Source organism: Pelodiscus sinensis, chromosome 6 (assembly GCF_049634645.1).
Source record: "Pelodiscus sinensis isolate JC-2024 chromosome 6, ASM4963464v1, whole genome shotgun sequence".
NCBI lineage: Eukaryota > Metazoa > Chordata > Testudines > Trionychidae > Pelodiscus > Pelodiscus sinensis.
In genome coordinates, this window is record NC_134716.1 from 86,960,826 (window position 1) to 86,977,769 (window position 16,944).

Consider the following 16,944-nt stretch of genomic DNA (forward strand, 5'->3'; position numbering starts at 1 on the left):
AGTGGCAGGGTATTTTAAAGTCTCTTGCAGGCCTCCACCTTTTGTACTTCAAGTGCTGGGGAGTGGAATGGAACAGCCTTGACAGCCAGTATTAGAATTTAGTGGCTCTTGATTTCAACTTTTGTGCTCTATCCACTAAGATTCCACTTGCACCTTAGAATTTGTATTACTTTGAGGGTACATCTAGACTGTGGGGTTTTTCCGGGATACTCCGCCACGTTCAGGGAATGCGTTTGCTCTTCTGCTTTTTTTTGCAGAAGAGCAATCGTGCTCTTTCAGGGAGCCCTGTATACCTCATTCTATGAGGAATAAAGGCTCCTCTGAAAGATAAGGCTTTTTCTGCCATTTGGCTCTGTCTAGCACTCAGAAAAAGCTGTACAAATTGCGGAGCGCAATTTGCATAGCTTTTTCCGAAAAAAGACTATAGTGTAGATCTAGCCTGAGAATAGTCACATAACTAAAGCTCTCTCAGACCTGGCTATTCAAGTTTAGAACAAGAACTAAAGTACTTGAATCCACCACCAATTATGTTGAACGCATTTCCTTTTTTCTTATGCACATTAGCAGTACATTTATGTGAAGCATAATAAGGATAAAATACAAATAAAACTAACTTTCCTTTTATAAATAGAATATTAGTTTGGCTGTCCTGAGACACAAATCATGTTAAATCACGTTAATTAAAAAGATGAATGGTGGCTACATTTGCTCACAGTTACAATGTTTTTATGGTATCTAGTGTACTTCTCTTGGACATGAAATGAATGATTACTATACAAGTTGTTATAACAGGGTCTTAGTTTAATCAACGTCATTATTGCTAATGGAGACAAAAATGGATGTTTATGTGGCTTAATGTGTGGCTAATGCACATGGTAATCATTTGCCCTGGTCTACACTAGGGGATAAGTTCGAATTAAGATACGCTACTTCAGCTACGTTAATTGCATAGCTTAAGTCAAAGTATCTTAACTTGAATTTTGGTGCCGTCCACTCAGCGGGAAGTCAAAAGAAGTATACTCGTCTTTTGACTTCCCTTACTCCACATAAAAGCAGGACTACTGGCATCGACGGGCATGCCCTCTCAGTTCAAGTTAGTGTGTCTTCACTAGACCTGCTAATTTGAACCCCAGAAGAGCGAGTGCAGCTGCTTTGATTTTATCTATAGTGTAGCATACCTTTGGTGTTAAAGAATTTCAAAATATGAAATTTGGAACATGTTCTGAACTTTCATAAAGTAGTGGTTAGAGTTGTTTGGATTTTGGGTTGGATATATATGCTCCATATACTTTCCTTCTAACAGGGTATTCAATCACTGTTGCTCTTTAAACAAAAGCAGTGATCTTCTAGGTCATTTCCAATATGAGGAATAGTGCAATTTATGGAAGCTTCTTTTATCATTATAATTACAATAAATATTTGGGAGGAAAAGAGTCCCTGTCATAAAAAAATGTAAACTTAAAAAATTCTCCATAAATAGCATAGTGGGAGATCAATGCCCCGCATGTTTTAAACAGAGGAAATGAAGAAAAGATCTCTTCTTTAACAAGAAATTATACATCAGAGAAACTTCCGAGACAATGTACACCTGGTTGCCTATAAGAGACTCAATCTCTCAAACATCCAAACCCGTAAATGTTCCTTACGGGATCATGTTTCTACTGCAAATATAAATGAAAAAATATAATTGTCTGTATCTTACCATTTGATTCCCCATAATTTCAGTCAAAGAAAATCCAGTTGGGTTTTAAACCTGTTTTGACATTATATAAATTTAAATATTTTACTCAGCCAAAGGCTGTGTTTTTTTCAACTGGTTTATATGTTCCCAGTAATTTTTTCCCTCCCCCTCAACTCCTCCATTACTCTGATTCCTCAAGCCTTTTCACTGCTTCTGAAGAGTGCAGGAAATACATTTCTGTGTGCAGTTTAAATGAATTATTTCTCAAAGGTCTGTATTAATAGGTCTTGAAAGGAATCTATTTGTCAAAAACATTTACTGAATCTTTGTGTTGTCTGTATTGTTATAGACATACTTGGTGTCAGGCATGTTGAAATAAATTACCAGAATAACTGAAACTGACATAATTACATTTTTATTTTGACAATTAAATTTGCAGAATCTTAAAATATTGTCCACAGAATTTTTAATTTTTTGGCACAGAATTCCCTCAGAAATAAGAGGTGTATATTGGACTAGGCGTGGATGTTGTACTTTTAGAAGGACTGTCATTTCAATGACACATTAACTCAATACTCTAATGCTCATTTTCAAGTGGCATTCCAGGAAGAAGTTAAAATCCCATGATAATTTCTGATCTCCTAGCTCAAGTTCCTTCACTCATTAAAGTAGGATTTATGCCCAAGGCTGTACGTAAGACACCACTATACATGGTTAGTTTGCACAGACATTGAACTCTGACTCAGTGCTGCAAACAGCACTTCAATATCTTGAAAACAAAAAGCACTAAAACAAAACACAATTCTGTATTTTTGCCACTGTCCAGTATGCCAGAATTATCAGCTCAACCTGATATCAGCAGAAGCTAGTTATGGATTTGAAGACATGTGTACTGTGTTCACTAGAAAGAAATCCAGTGATTCTTTTTTACTATACTGATTCTAAGTATAGCTCTACAGAGAAAATATAGCAGCTTTTAGCATTCAGCCAAAAGAAAGGGACCAGCAATTCGGAGTTGGTTTGTTGATTGCAGCAGATGTTCATTTTATAGAACACTGGCAGCAGGGAAGACCAGCACAATGAAAACAATGCATCATCTTGTTGGCCTCAGCTAACCACAGTATGTAATTATCACAGAGGCTTTTATTGTACTAGTGTATGATTGGATGACTGAATCATTTTGATTACCCTGTGCCAAAATCTTTTTTGCTGTGCTCTGTAGCAGTGCTAATCTGTCTGCATGATCTCAGATATGCATTGTCTAGCAGTGCAAGATTACATCTAGAAGCACCAGACAGAGGGACTGCAATGCATTTTGGGACTCCAATTTCCTCTCTCAACTATATAAGCAATATCTCCAAACATAACTTTGAACGTATAACACCCAAATCTGTATCTCTTATTATAAATTCCATGGAATGTTCGCAATATTCCATGTGATCTTTTTGAAATAAATTGATAACACAGTAGTTTTGACATGTACAGTCAGTTTGAAATTTGTTTTAAAAAAAGCCCAAATTTTCCAATCTATGCCACATTTTAAACCTGATGTTTTTATTTTCCTTGTACAACTCTTTCAGTTTACAATGCAGTTTGTCTCCATACAGACTACTTCTCATATGAAGATAGATATCCTCACAGTCCTACACAAGTGCTCTGTGTCATGTAGAACCATTTTCATTTAGCCATTGTTTTGTTAACTGCTGTTTTGCCTAAGAAGCCCAACTCCTTCCAAGTCCCTCTGGTCTGAGAGAAGGGTGCTGTTTATATACACCCACACCTGTTCCTAGGGTTACCAGATGGTTTCAACAAAAATACCGGACACACTTGACATTACATCACAATCTACATTACATCTTATTTAGAAAATACAGGACATTTATATTTTCTCAATTTGTTTCCTGAACAGAAAGCTCAAATACTGGACTGTCTGGTTCAAAACTGGACACCTGGCAACCCTACCTGTTCCCCAGGTGCCCTTAGCAGTATCCAGGGATACAAACATAGCTGCTGTGGTTGCATAAATGGCCTATGTATCTTACTCTGTCCAGCTGTTAAGCTCTCCCAGATGCCTTCCCTGAGGTCACTTCTTCTGTTTCAGTAATAATGCGCTCACCTTGTCCAGTTCTGCAGGTACTCTTAAAGGCAATCCTGGAATGGGTTGCACTGGTGCAACAAGATTAGCTTGATAAACCTCCAAGGCTGGTAGGTTCTAATAAAGGACAGAGTGGGAGAGTTAATGAGTGAGAACATCCATGACTCCTATGGAGCTGTACTGCCAAGGAGATATAAGGAGCAGAGAATTTAAGGGGAAGAAGTGAGGCGACAGGCATGTTGGTGAATATCCAACTCTATAAAAATCTTGAAGGCTAAAATCCTAGCTTTTTTGCCGTGAGAATTCAAGGAGTAAGCAGAAGGCTTCCTTCCAGACTATTTAAAGAATTCCTAGAAAAGTCCATTAAAAAAAATCACACTTTACTCTAGGCAAGTTTCTCCCAGAGGTATATGGAACTATTGATTCAAAAATAGGATCCAAATTTCCTGCTTTCTTTTCCTTGTCCTGGGCCTTGCCCATTCTTCATCTTATATCTTTCCAAGTAAGTAGTAACACACAATTATGGGTAGCCAGCATAACCACACTTTCTGAAGTGCAATTGCTTCTCTAAAACGTTATAATTATGTTAATGTGTTAAAAAAGCCTTTCAATTTTGAAATATTTATAGAATTTTGCTGGATGACTCAAGGCTTGGAAGGCAATGAAATGAATTTTTGTTTTGAGGACTCATGATGCTTGTATTTTTGATTGTTGCTCAAGAAACCACAACATGTAGAAAGAAGTCAGCCCTTTGAGAAATGAAACAGCTCAATGGGAGTTTAAAATTCTTTTTCTTTGCTGCTGCCAGTGTGAACATGACACCCAGTCCCTTCTGCCCCCTTAAAGGTCAAGTCAACTTGAAGATTTTAAGAGGAATCAACCTACAAAAAATAGGGTAGGATCTTTTTATCTGAAACAATAGCTGAGCAAATGATGAATTTTAAGATTTTAAAACATAATAGAAGTCTTAGATTGGAACCAATGAGGACAATAGGTGAAACTTCAACCTACAAAAGGCTGAGTGACTGACAGCTGCTTAACTACTTTCTCTTGGTAGGTGGAGTCCTATCAGCATGGATGATATAACAGTCTAGCTTGTGGGATAGGGAAGGAGGGAGACCAAACAAACAATTATATTTAATTCTGCAACTGAGGCTATAATACTTTAAACCTTTAAAACTAGGAGCTGGAGAGCACAACTGATAATGTTCATAAAAGTTAATTTGTTTTCTTCACAAATTCATCTATTGTCTTGGTAACATGAGTACGAATGGCAGCCCTACAGACAGCTCAAAAGCTGTCAGGATGCTATCTGTACGTGTCAAAAGTGGCTGTTGTGTGAGAGCTGAAAGGGTTTTTTAATCTTACACACTTTTATAGTAAAAGTGCTAAGGGTATATATGAAGAAAACCCTTAGAAGTAATAATAATGAAAATGCCTTAGATTCTCTCTCGTACTCTGTTAATGAGGTTATGAGTTTTAGAAGAATAAACTGACCAAGGAGCTATGAATGAAATGTGGAAATAAGAGACTATGTCTAGACTAGGGAGTTTTTCCGGGATACCGCTGGTATCTCAGAAAAACTCTGCTGCATCCAGGGAATGTGTCTGCTTTTCCAACATTTTCTGTGGAAGAGCAGACATGCTCTTTTAGAAGCCCTGTCTTCCTCGTGGCATGAGGAAGAAGGGCTCTTCTGAAAGAGGAGGTTTTTCAGAAATTTGGCCCAGTGTAGATGGGCCAAATTTCAGTAAAGTCTTTTCTGACAAAACTATTGGAAAAAGGTATGCATATTTTCCGATAAAAAGCGGCAGTGTAGACATAGCCTAAGCCACATAGGTGGAATCTTGGCTAGCCAATCAGAGACTTTCTTTAATAAGAGTTAATAAATTATAACAAATAGAAATATCTCTAAAAACTAGAGAGAGACAAGGTGGGTTGAAGTAATGTCTTTTATTGGACCAACTTCTCTTGGGGAAAGAGACAATCTTTTGAGCTTACACAGAACTTGAAAAGCTTGTCTCTTTCACCAATAGAAGTTGACCCAATAAAATATATTAACTTACTTGCCATGCTTCTCTAATATCATGGGACCAAAACAGCTATAACAACTTTAAAAAACAAGATATATAAAGTCTGAGTGACTGATAATTTTTCATGTTACCATGAAAACAGATAATGAATTTGTGAAGAAAAAAAACTTAACCTGTTTGAACATTGAGAGCTACAACTCTAGAATATAAATTTAATACAGCAATATTTTTCTTCTCCTCTCTTAATTCTTTTAGACACCCACACTCCTACAGAAAGATTATTCTTCTAAACAAAAAACACTTATAATCTAAAAATTAAATTTCTAATTTTAATATAAAAGTTAAAAGATAGCTAAAAACTAGTTTGAAAGATTACAACAGTTCAAGACAGAGAACTGGCAATGCCCTAAGACAGTGTTCCCCAATTTGTGCTCCAGGGAACCTTGGGGATCCGCGAAGCGAAAGCAAGGGTTCTGCAAAGAGCCAGTACTCCCCCGCCCCGTTAAAGAGACAGAGCCATGGCGAGGGCTTTATTTTTTTTTGCTCAACGAAACGTGGCAGGGGCCATTTTTTTTAAGGCAACTCTAGGGGTTCCATGGCCAAATAAAATTGGGAAACACTGCCCTAAGAGATGGGATATGCAATATAAAAGGTTTCCCAGAGATGTCAGGAGAAGTTTGTGAAGTTGATGCCATTGCCACCAGATAGATGAAGCAGTACTACATGACTTGAAACCTCCCCTTCGTGCTTTGGCTGGTTAAGAAAAGTGCTTGAATCTTCTGGACAACAATTCAAACCTGCACTGAAATTGTACTATGAAACACAAGAAAGAAGAAACAAACTGAAAAAAGCAATGCAAAAAAATGAAGGAAAGCTGAAAGTCAAGTACAGTAAAACTCCATTAGTTTGACCAGCAGCTGATTCTGGCCACCGGCAAGCTTGAAACTGCTGATCAGTTTCAGCAGCAGCTGACTCTGGGACGCCTGGGGCAGAGCAGCTGGGGTGCTCCCGGATTGGTCCCGTAGCACCGCTCCTCGAAGCTGTGGGACCAATCCGGCAGCACCCCAGCTGCTCTGTCCCGGGCATCCCCAAGAGCAGCTGGGGTGCTGCCGGGTTGGTCTCGCAGTGCCGAGGGGCGGCGCTACCAGACCAACTGGGTAGCACTCCAGCTACTCTACTGCAGGCGTCCCCGATTCAGCTGCTGTTGAAACTGACCAGCAGCGGCTGAATCGGGGACTCCTGGGGCAGAGCCGGACTATCGAAAGGGGGGGCTATGAGGGGTCTGGGGTGGCATCCTCCCCACCCCACCCTGGATCCCTCATAGCCCCCCTTCGGATAGTCCGGCATATCTGATATTCCGGCACCTCCTGGGTCCTAAAGCTGCCGGATTGTCGGAAGTTTACTGTATTAGATTAAGTCTCTGCAGGGATAAAAAAGGTACAAAAGCACTAAAGAATTGGGCTACATCTACACTGCTGGTTTTGCTGGCAGTGAGTATGCAAATGAGGCGTGGATTAGCGTATCATCACAACCTATTTGCATAATTTATGCAAGGTTTTTGCAAGCAGGGTGGGAAATAGCAGTGTGGATATTTTCTTTTTGCGCAACACCCCCTTTTCCCAGCAGATCCGTAAGGATCTGGAGGGAAAGGATCTGGCAGGAAAAGGGGTTTTTGTGCAAAAAGAAAACGTCCACACTACTTTTCTTTCTGCAAAAACCGTTTGTGCAAAAACGCATTGCATAAATTATAAAAATGAGGCATGGTGATATGCTAATCTGTGCCTCATTCGCATATTCACTGCCGGCAAAACTGGTAATGTAGACGTAGCCTTGATGTTCACAGCCAAGGTGGGTACTGAATCAAATCAGTGCTCTGACCATATGTCAGTAGAGGACAAATTATAGTCAGATCTTTTGTTGTCCAGTGGGAGGAGTTTGATGCTCAGATTCCTGAATGCATCCATTACTGGACACATTAGTATGGCAAAGCTGAGAAATGCCAGCTGAATTCAGACTTTTGGCTCCTCTCTCCCTTTAACCCGCCCCCCTTCTCAAAAATCCTGTGTGTTACCCTCCTATAAGATGTGGCCACTGGCAAGCTTGAAATCAAACATGTAGCTTTAAATGTGAAAAAACTGGAGAGTCTTGCCTCTGTGTCTCATTAGAGCTTTCCAAGTGAAGTAATATTTCCCAGCTGGCCAGCAGCTTTAGGAGAAAGGCACCATTTTTCCCTTTATTTTAAAGACACATCATTGACAAAGAACATCAAAATAACAAATTTATGGTTTTAACAGTGTTTCTAGCACAGAGGGTGAAATTAGATCCTTTCAATACTGCTTAAGAAGAAGCAGAATTGAATAACTCAAGGGATAAAATCACAGTTACAGGGTAAAAGAAATGAGTTCAAAATATGTGACTAGGACCCTGAGTCCATAATTTATACCACAGATGTATTTTTCAGGTTGCAAATATAGTATTCTACATCCAAGGCCCCCAGGCTCCAGCTGCTGCTGGGTCACACTGGGGGTCATCATCAGGGTAGAACACAGGCACAGAGTGTTTATAGTAGTGCTGCAGCCGGGAGAGCAGTTTTTTCACAACTCCAGGATATTTTTCAGACAAGTCGTTTCTTTCCTCAGCGTCTTTAACAACATCAAAAAGCCAAAGTTTCTTTGTTGGTGGGTCAGATGATAGAATCTTTGAATCACTGAACAAAGACGGTGGTGGGAACCAGTGGCTGCAGCCTACAGAAATAGGAACAGATAAGGGATTAGTTCTCATACATACAGGGCAAGAGTAGCCTCAGACCTGGGATTCAGGCTATGTCTACACTACAATGATCTATCGGAAAAGGTACGGAAATTGCACTCCGCAATTTGTGTATCTTTTTCCGATAGTTTTTTTGGAAGAGGCTTTTCCAAAATTTCGTGCGACTACACTGTGCCAAATTTCGGAAAAGCCTCCTCTTTTGGAAGAGCCCTTCTTCCTCATGGGAGGAGGAAGACAGGGCTTCTAAAAGCGCACGTCTGCTCTTTTGCAAAAAAAAGGTGGAAGATCAGATGCGTTTCCTATGTGTAGACATAGCCTCAACGTTAAATGTGACCTATTTAATTTGAAAGAAATTCCACTGAAGTTGGCTCCAAGAATGTGGTTCTCCCATTGTAATGTAAGCACAGAAAGACAGATACAAAAACTATGACTTCATGGAACATATTGTAAATATTGGCCTGCATTTAAATAAGGCTTAGCCCCTAATTTTTACATTACATGGTAAATCATGAAAGCTGAAAGAGAGTAAATTATGGAAATGCGAAGTTTATTATGTTTGAAACTGGATGAACTGGCACCGGACGTAAACCTCTAGAGGGGAAATATCATTTCATTACCTGGATACCCTGTCAGTAATTTCCACCTTCCATGTCGAATTGCAGCATGTATGGATATATTGAAGATTGAATCTTCCCATGTAAAAGAATTATGTGGTGAGGATGTCTTGTTGTTAATACCAGGACCTTAATAGAACAATAAGATAGATTTAGATGCATTTTGTAATGATAAATAATTTAACTAAGATTTTGTTAAGAAACAAACCAATATAATGCAATACTGGAATATAAACGCATATTCTGCAGTAAATAAGTACATTGTATAAGATATAATAGGGCTCTCAACCCTGCCAAAAGGTTCAGAGTTAATATTACCATTTCTGACATTCATGGTATTTATTTATACACCTGTTCTAACACAATTGTCTAATATTTCAATTCTCAAATCTTAAAGTATACTCAAAAAAACTGTGCATACCCAGGTAAACTATATGTACAAACAACATATTTATATGTACACACAGCAAGCAGCGTATACAAATACAGTACCAATTTGCATTCAACTACAGATTTGCATACGCAATGGCCTGTTCATGTATTTTAGAGCTGAAAATGCAAATTTTAAAAGTTTGACATCATATATCAGTCAATGTTTGTTTTCTTACATCTAGTGTTATAAAAGAATTCTTGGTCAGTGACTTGAACAATTAAGTAGCTTAGCCAATCTTAAAGACTAAGACCAACACCATGAATTGAACCCAGATGCAAACATGGAGCCAGGTGCACATCTTTGGTATGATATATGGATTATATTTTTACTGATAAATGTCTATTTCAACACACACACACACACACACACACACACACTTTCCATCAATAATAACAGAAATTTACATATAGACAAAATAAGAAAAATGCAACTCAAAAACACATTAGTTTAAGGCCAGGCTATTTACTTTTATATTTTGACGTAAGATACTAGCAATTCGAGTTTTAACTGTTCTAAAGCTGCAACTTTTTGAATCCTAACATCTACTGTTATTAAACAATTATTAAACAATTACCACAATCCAGCTGTGAGAGGATGAAATACACTACAGTTCATCTTCTCCATACAAAAAATTCCCTCAATTACCTTAATTGCAAATAAGAGCCTCCCCTTCTCTGTAGCCCACCTACTAAGCGTTACTCAACAGTACTATTTCCTCTCAAATGCCTGTTTTATGACACGATCGCATTTCCACTGTTAAAAGAAACAAGTTTAATTCAAAAGTTGCTGTTTTAATATTTAATGTTACATCAACTACGTCGGTATCAAATGTCATAACATATTTGGAGTAAAGTTTCAGAGGGGTAGCCATATTAGTCTGTTTCAGTAAAAGCAATGAAGAGCCCTGGGGCACCTTAAAGTTTAATTATTTAGGTTGGGGTTAGTCTTTAAGGTGTCACAGGACTACATTATACGAGGTGACGATATCTGATAGGTAACCAATGAAAGCATTTAAATAGCTTATATAGCATTGGGATGGGGCGTGTGCCCTGCACTGTCTCTTTAAGGGGTTAAACCCAACCCTGGGTGAGGGCTGCAGCTATGCAGCAAGCAGCTGCAACAAATGGCAGACAATTAGGGCCCAGCTGAGGGGAGTATAAATAAAGGCTCATGAAGAAGAGTAGGGATACTCTTGTTCTGACTGGGGAGCAGGAGGGACCTAGCTGCCAGGGAAGGTAGGGGCTTCCTGATTTAGAACAGAGCTGGGGAGAGTCAAGCAGGGCTGGGAAAGCTCTGGCAAGACAAGCTTCCAGGCTGCAGGGCCTGAGCAAGGTCTCAGGGTACCAGAGCTGCAGGGAGGCAGCCAGGATAGGCAAAAGCAGCAGGTCCTCACAGGTCCTTGCCAGTGATGAGGGGCCATTTCTAACTGCACTTTGCCCCTGTGGCAGGGGCTAGAAGAAGATATTTGGATATTAAAGAGGACTGATATCCAGAGGGTAGGTGCTCTGCACATCTGAATATTTAAGCCCCTCTACAATGTGTCAATTTAAACAAAAAAAATCAAGGCATCCAAAAATGCCTTTTGAAAATTCAGGTGTTGAATTACTAGCATGATTCATAGTTTATTTTACCATTTGTGCATTTCAAAACACACATACACTTTAGTTTAGAAGCGCAAATGAATCACAACTGAATAAATTATGTAAATAAAACTTGAATGCTGCTCAGAACGGATATTACTTTTTATAAAGCTTATGATGTTCCAATCAATTACACCGATAATTCAACTTGCTAGTACATAACCCTATAAAATATACGTGAGTCAGAAAATATTTTACCTACATTTTTACGTGCACAAGTGAATTTGCAGAAATAATCTGAGGTATATTGGTCTTAGTGTGGAGAAACTGCAGATATAAATCCTTGCCCAGAAGATAAGAATACTGACTATCTCGATATTAATGTTTTGGTTTTACTGTATCTTTAAACAATTATATAAATAGCATCTTGATTTTAAAATAAATCTCAAAGACAGTCCCATTTCAGACACAACTTGTTTCTTCAAAGAGATCAGAGTCAAATCTCACACAAAACATATGGTTTCATTGCTAACATTAGGGTTACCATATTTGCAGGGGCGGCTTTAGGAAGTGCGGGGCCCAATTCAAACAGTTTCGACAGGGCCCCGGCAGTCAGGATTTTTTATTGAGAAAAAAAAAAACCCCACATCGCACACAAAAAAAGAGTCACAGCCCCTTTAAATCTCCAGCTACAGGGCAGAGTCATGTCCCGCCTGCCCCAGGGCCAAACCCCCGCACACGCAAACCCCCCATCTGCAGTGCAGCCAAACTCCCGCGTACACGTGGGGCCCTCTTAGGCGCACGTCCCGATTTGGGAGAATCAGTGGAGTCAGTTGTTTTGGATGCTCTTGTCCCATGCCTTGTTCAGGGCTAGTTTGGAAGCTCTTCCACACAGAAAACTTATCTTTCCTTGCACTTTGGTAAAGTGCCACATACATTCAGAGCACTCTGCAACCCCAGGGCTGAATGTGGCTCGCCAAGTGTTCTTTCCAGCTTGCCCAGCTGATTGGCAGAGCATGCATACCTGTAGCCAGCAGCATGTGTTCAGCTGTCCCTTCCCCCCCAACATTGCTCCATTCTGCAGCCAAGCTGTTCCCAGGATTCTCCTCGTAGCTATGCAGAGTCAGGGTGTCCTCTTGTTCCTGTACCCCATCTCTGCAGAGCAGGGGTTGGGTAGGGGGAGACACACAGTGGAGCTGCTCCAATCTGAAGCATTGGTAAGTGAACCAGAGGAGTACCTGTCTTAAGAGGCACTTCATTGTTTCTAAGATTTCAGTGCTCATTCTCTCTCCCATTCACTCTCTCTCACATACACATATACACGCACTCTCCTCCCCCATCTCTGCAGAGCAGGGGAGGAGGAGACAACAGAGCAGGACAGCTTTCCCTGTAGTAGACAGATTGTTACTTCTCAGAAACTTACCTGGAAGCAGCCAGCACACACACACTGTGTCATGATCACACACAACCAGTCTGCCACAGTTACTCTGTGTGTGTGTGGTACAGACACACACACACAGTGCCACACACACTCTCGCATCTCTGTGCCACACACTCTCAATCTGTGCCACAAAGTCTCTCTCACACTCAGAGTGTGTCTCTTTCACACACACACACACACACACATACACACACACACACACACACACACACACACACACTCTTTCTCTCTTTCACCCCCAACCTCACCCCTTCTGGGCTGCTCAAAGCCAACCCGTAACCATGTACCAAAATTTGTGAAGTGGCCCCCCTACGAAAATTATTGCCCACTTTATAGCTTTAAATATTTCAGCCAAGTCTTCTCAGATGCTTCTTCCCAGGCTCAATGATCCTGGTTTGGGTCATTTCTTTTTTTGTCTCATCGTGCCTGTTAAAGTCTTCATTTCCCTTCTCTAAACCTTTTCAGCATTAAATTGGAGTGTAAGGAAAAGTATGTGAAACATACAATGAATCTGAAAATGGTGAAGAAAAGCATTACATGTGGTATGTATAATCCAGGCTGAAAATTTCAAATCTCTCTTCATTTAGGCTATGTCTACACTGACAGCTTCTTGCGCAAGAACATCTTGCTCAAGGGTTCTTGTGCAAGAAGTCTTGCGCAAGAAAACGTCTACACTGCCATGTGCGAGCTGTGCTTTTGCACAAGAGCATCCATGGCAATGTGGATGCTCTCTTGTGCAAGAAAGCCATTTTAGCCATAGGGGTTTCTTGTGCAAGAAACCCCTGCCAAGCCTCCGCACTATCCTGTTGCACAAGAGTTGCTGCACAAGAGGGCTTACACCTGTTAAAAAAGAGTGTAGCTCTTGCACAAGAAGCCCTCTCTTACTGCACCTTACTGTACATTTCCTTGAGCAAGAGCGGGCGGGCAGTGTGGGTGCTCTGCGGATTCTTGCGCAAGAACGGCAGTACTTGTGCAAAAAGCCGCAAGTGTAGACATAGCCTTATTGTTTATATTACTTGTGACTGATTTCAAATTGATTCAATCTTTAGACCTTCAACTGACAAACGAAAGATCTCAGACAAATATTCTGTGACAATAATTTTATATAAAAAGTTTCAGAATAACCAGTGCCCATTCTGAAAGGACTTACAAGACAGATAAGAGATGTAAGCTGAACTTCAAATCTTTTCAACCAAAGTTCAACTTCCTGGCACCTAATCTGAGATATATATTTGTAGACAGAGATTCATTAATGTGATAAAAAAAATTTAGAGAATATTAATTTGAACTTTGTTCTTTAATCTTCAATCATAAAAAGATTAGCCAGCAGATAATAGTGAAAGTTTTCGTTTTTAAAAAATGCACTACTGGATACTGTATTTCATGTACCAATGTATATTCAAGCCACTTACAAGAGATATAGTGAATGTATATGACTCATTATATCCCCCACCCCTTTTCTCCCCCCAAACATAAGGATAGCTCAAGTAATTGGTAGAATCTTAAAGAGTAGAGCTATAAATAGCCAGTACATCTATGAAAGAAAAGGAAAGCTAACCTAAAATATTATCCTTCAGTCTATGATTACGATGATGAAAATGAACCATGCTGCGAGGAGGGTTTTTTAAATGGCAAGATATCAAAGACTATGGTTTTCTTTCACATGGCATTTTGTGAAATCCCAACACATGAGTTAGAGGGTCCAAAAAAACACTGCTTGAGGCACACTATATTCTTACACAGTGCATGTTCATGTTCCGTGTGTAAAGAATAAATCTAAGAGTTAAGAAAACAGTTTTGGAGTAGGAGGAAATAATGTTAATTTAATACTTAGTCTGGAAGGCATACCCTGTCCAATATATATAAATATGCAGGCCAGACTGAATTAACCTCGTTATCTCTAGCCTCCCTGACTGAATTAACCTCGTTATCTCTAGCCTTATTCTGGCCTGCATATTTATACCTGTCTCTGGAAATTTTCACTACATGCATCTGACAAAGTGGGTCTTTGCCCACGAAAGCTTATGCTCCAATACATCTGTTAGTCTATAAGGTGCCACAGGACTCCTTGTTGCTTTTGCAGATCTAGACTACCACAGCTACCCCTCTGATACTTGATACTTCAGTTAGCCTATTGTTTCTGAATAGCCAATGCAATATTTAACAACACAGGTACAAGGACTAGAGTAGCCTAGCTCTGCAAACAGGACTATTCTAGATAAGTAACAACTTTCCACCAAAAATACAAATGCAAAAAGAAAGCAAGTGGGCTGACACATTTTTTGTCTTTTGAACAATTTCCAGGCAACTGTGTGCAGAAAAAAAATAAGGGCTTATTTCTCTCACTCCTTCTTGTCTCTAGCATTCAGGAGGAATGTAAACCTGGAGGGAGCAGAAAATACATACCGTATTTTCCTGGCGTATAAGGCGACTAGGCATATAAGACGACCCCCTAATTTTCTAGTTAAAACATAGGTTTTCGCCTATACTCGCCGTCTAAGACTACCCCCCCTTAAGAGGCCAACCGGCAGCACCCCAGCTGCTCTGCCCCAGGGTCCACAACAAAAGCCTGGTCTGCTGGGGGGAGGGGGGATGCACTAGCTGCACCCCCCCCAGCAGACCAGGGACACGGGGAGCAAAGCCGCAGCAGCAGCGGGGTGCCGCGCCTCTGAGGCTTTGCTCTGGCAAAGCCTCAGAGGCGCGGGACCCCGCCGCGGCTGCGGCTTTGCTCCCGGTGCCCCTGGTCTGCTGGGGACCGTCTCCAGCAGACCAGGGACACCGGGAGCAAAGCCGCAGCCGCGGCAGGGTCCCGCGCCTCTGAGGCTTTGCCAGAGCAAAGCCTCAGAGGCGCAGGACCCCTCCGCCTCCCTGGCTTTGCTCCCGGTGTCCCTGGTCTGCTGGAGACGGTCCCCAGCAGACCAGGGACACCGGGAGCAAAGCATCTGAGGATGCCGGCAGCGGGACAGCCGCGGCGCGTCTGGGCTGTCCCGCTGCCGGCTTCCCCCGAGCCTTTGCTCCGCGTCTTCCTGGTCTGCAGACCAGGGAGACACGGAGCAGCTTTTCTCGCCCCGGAGTACACGGGCGGCGGGACCACAAGGTCCCGCAGTCCGTGTCCTCCAGGGCGAGAAAAGCCCCGTTCGTACCTGCAAGTCGGGGACTGCCTGTATGTTTATACCCAGCGTATAAGACGACCCCCGATTTTCGGGGGATGTTTTTTAGTATAAAAAGTCGTCTTATACGCTGGAAAATAACGGTAGAAGTAAAACTAAAAAGTTTAAGAAACATCATTTTTTCAGCCAGCCTCCAATTTTGTGCTCACAGGCAGGTGTGTGCTTGCTAGAGACATAACTAGCTAATTTGTACATGCATGTAAATACAATTTGCGCGTGTGTGAGGGTGTATACAACTCTGTAAGTGCAGAAGTTGAAGTCACTTCTGAAAATGTTCAGAGGAGGGTGTATATATGTGCTAATATTAAGAAATCAGTGATTTGTTGATTCTGAACTTCTTAATTCTATTCTCAGAGCGAGAAAGAAGGTTCTAGAGATAATAGTCCAATAAACAGTAAATTCACTGAGCACCAGAGAAGTTGTGGTCCATTTTATATTAGATCCATATGTGAATTTTTTTAATTACTGCAGAAAGGAAAAAAAGGACAATTATTTCCAGAAATACTTTCTTTGCAACCACAGGAATCAGTAAACTGTGGAAAGCAGAAGCTCCCTGTTGATGCACACACATGCAAGCAACTTTTCAAGGATCAAATATAAGCAATGCATCAATTATAAGTTTGCTACTAGTCCTCTTCAGTCTGAGAAAACCAGGACATCATTCTTATTCACTGAATGACATGGTACAGGGAATTCTGAAATCTAACAAGAACTTTACGATATATATTTATCAGCTAATGTAATAGTTATTTCTCATTGCTCTGTGACTATGTGTTACAGTCTTATAGAGGCTTTTGGTTTAGACATGTGTACAGTCCCATACCAAATTCTTGGATTCTACCAGACCTCTTAAAGAATGCAAAAATCGTTTTGGCAGTTGAAGTTTCATACAGCTCTGGCATATGAACTTTATATGCACATACCATACACATACCTCACATTTCTAATCTGTCCATAGCCAAAACTAGCACTTCCACTAATGCAAGAAACTGAATTAATATTGGTCTGCCATTTTTCTTTGGTAGTTTAATTTTTGGATTATTCACTGACAATCTTTACAGTAACATGAGATTTTTCTTTCCATGTGAGAAGAAAACATGTTAATTAAATGGATTCAAGTTTTATCTAATG

The 16,944-nt window shown here is 40.6% G+C and overlaps 1 protein-coding gene across 2 annotated transcripts in view; it reads right to left on the reverse strand.

The window, feature by feature from the left end:
- Positions 1 to 2,614: 2,614 nt before the first annotated feature.
- ARSB (arylsulfatase B) overlaps positions 2,615 to 16,944 on the reverse strand; it is a 104,945-nt gene continuing 90,615 nt past the window's right edge. For both annotated transcript variants that reach the window (XM_014571538.3, XM_075932330.1), the window contains 2 exons: positions 9,193 to 9,318; positions 2,615 to 8,550 (listed from right to left, as the gene is read on the reverse strand). In XM_014571538.3, coding sequence (XP_014427024.2) covers positions 8,285 to 8,550; positions 9,193 to 9,318 — 392 coding nt within the window. In that variant the 3' untranslated portion in view covers positions 2,615 to 8,284. The remainder of the gene's footprint in view (positions 8,551 to 9,192; positions 9,319 to 16,944) is intronic.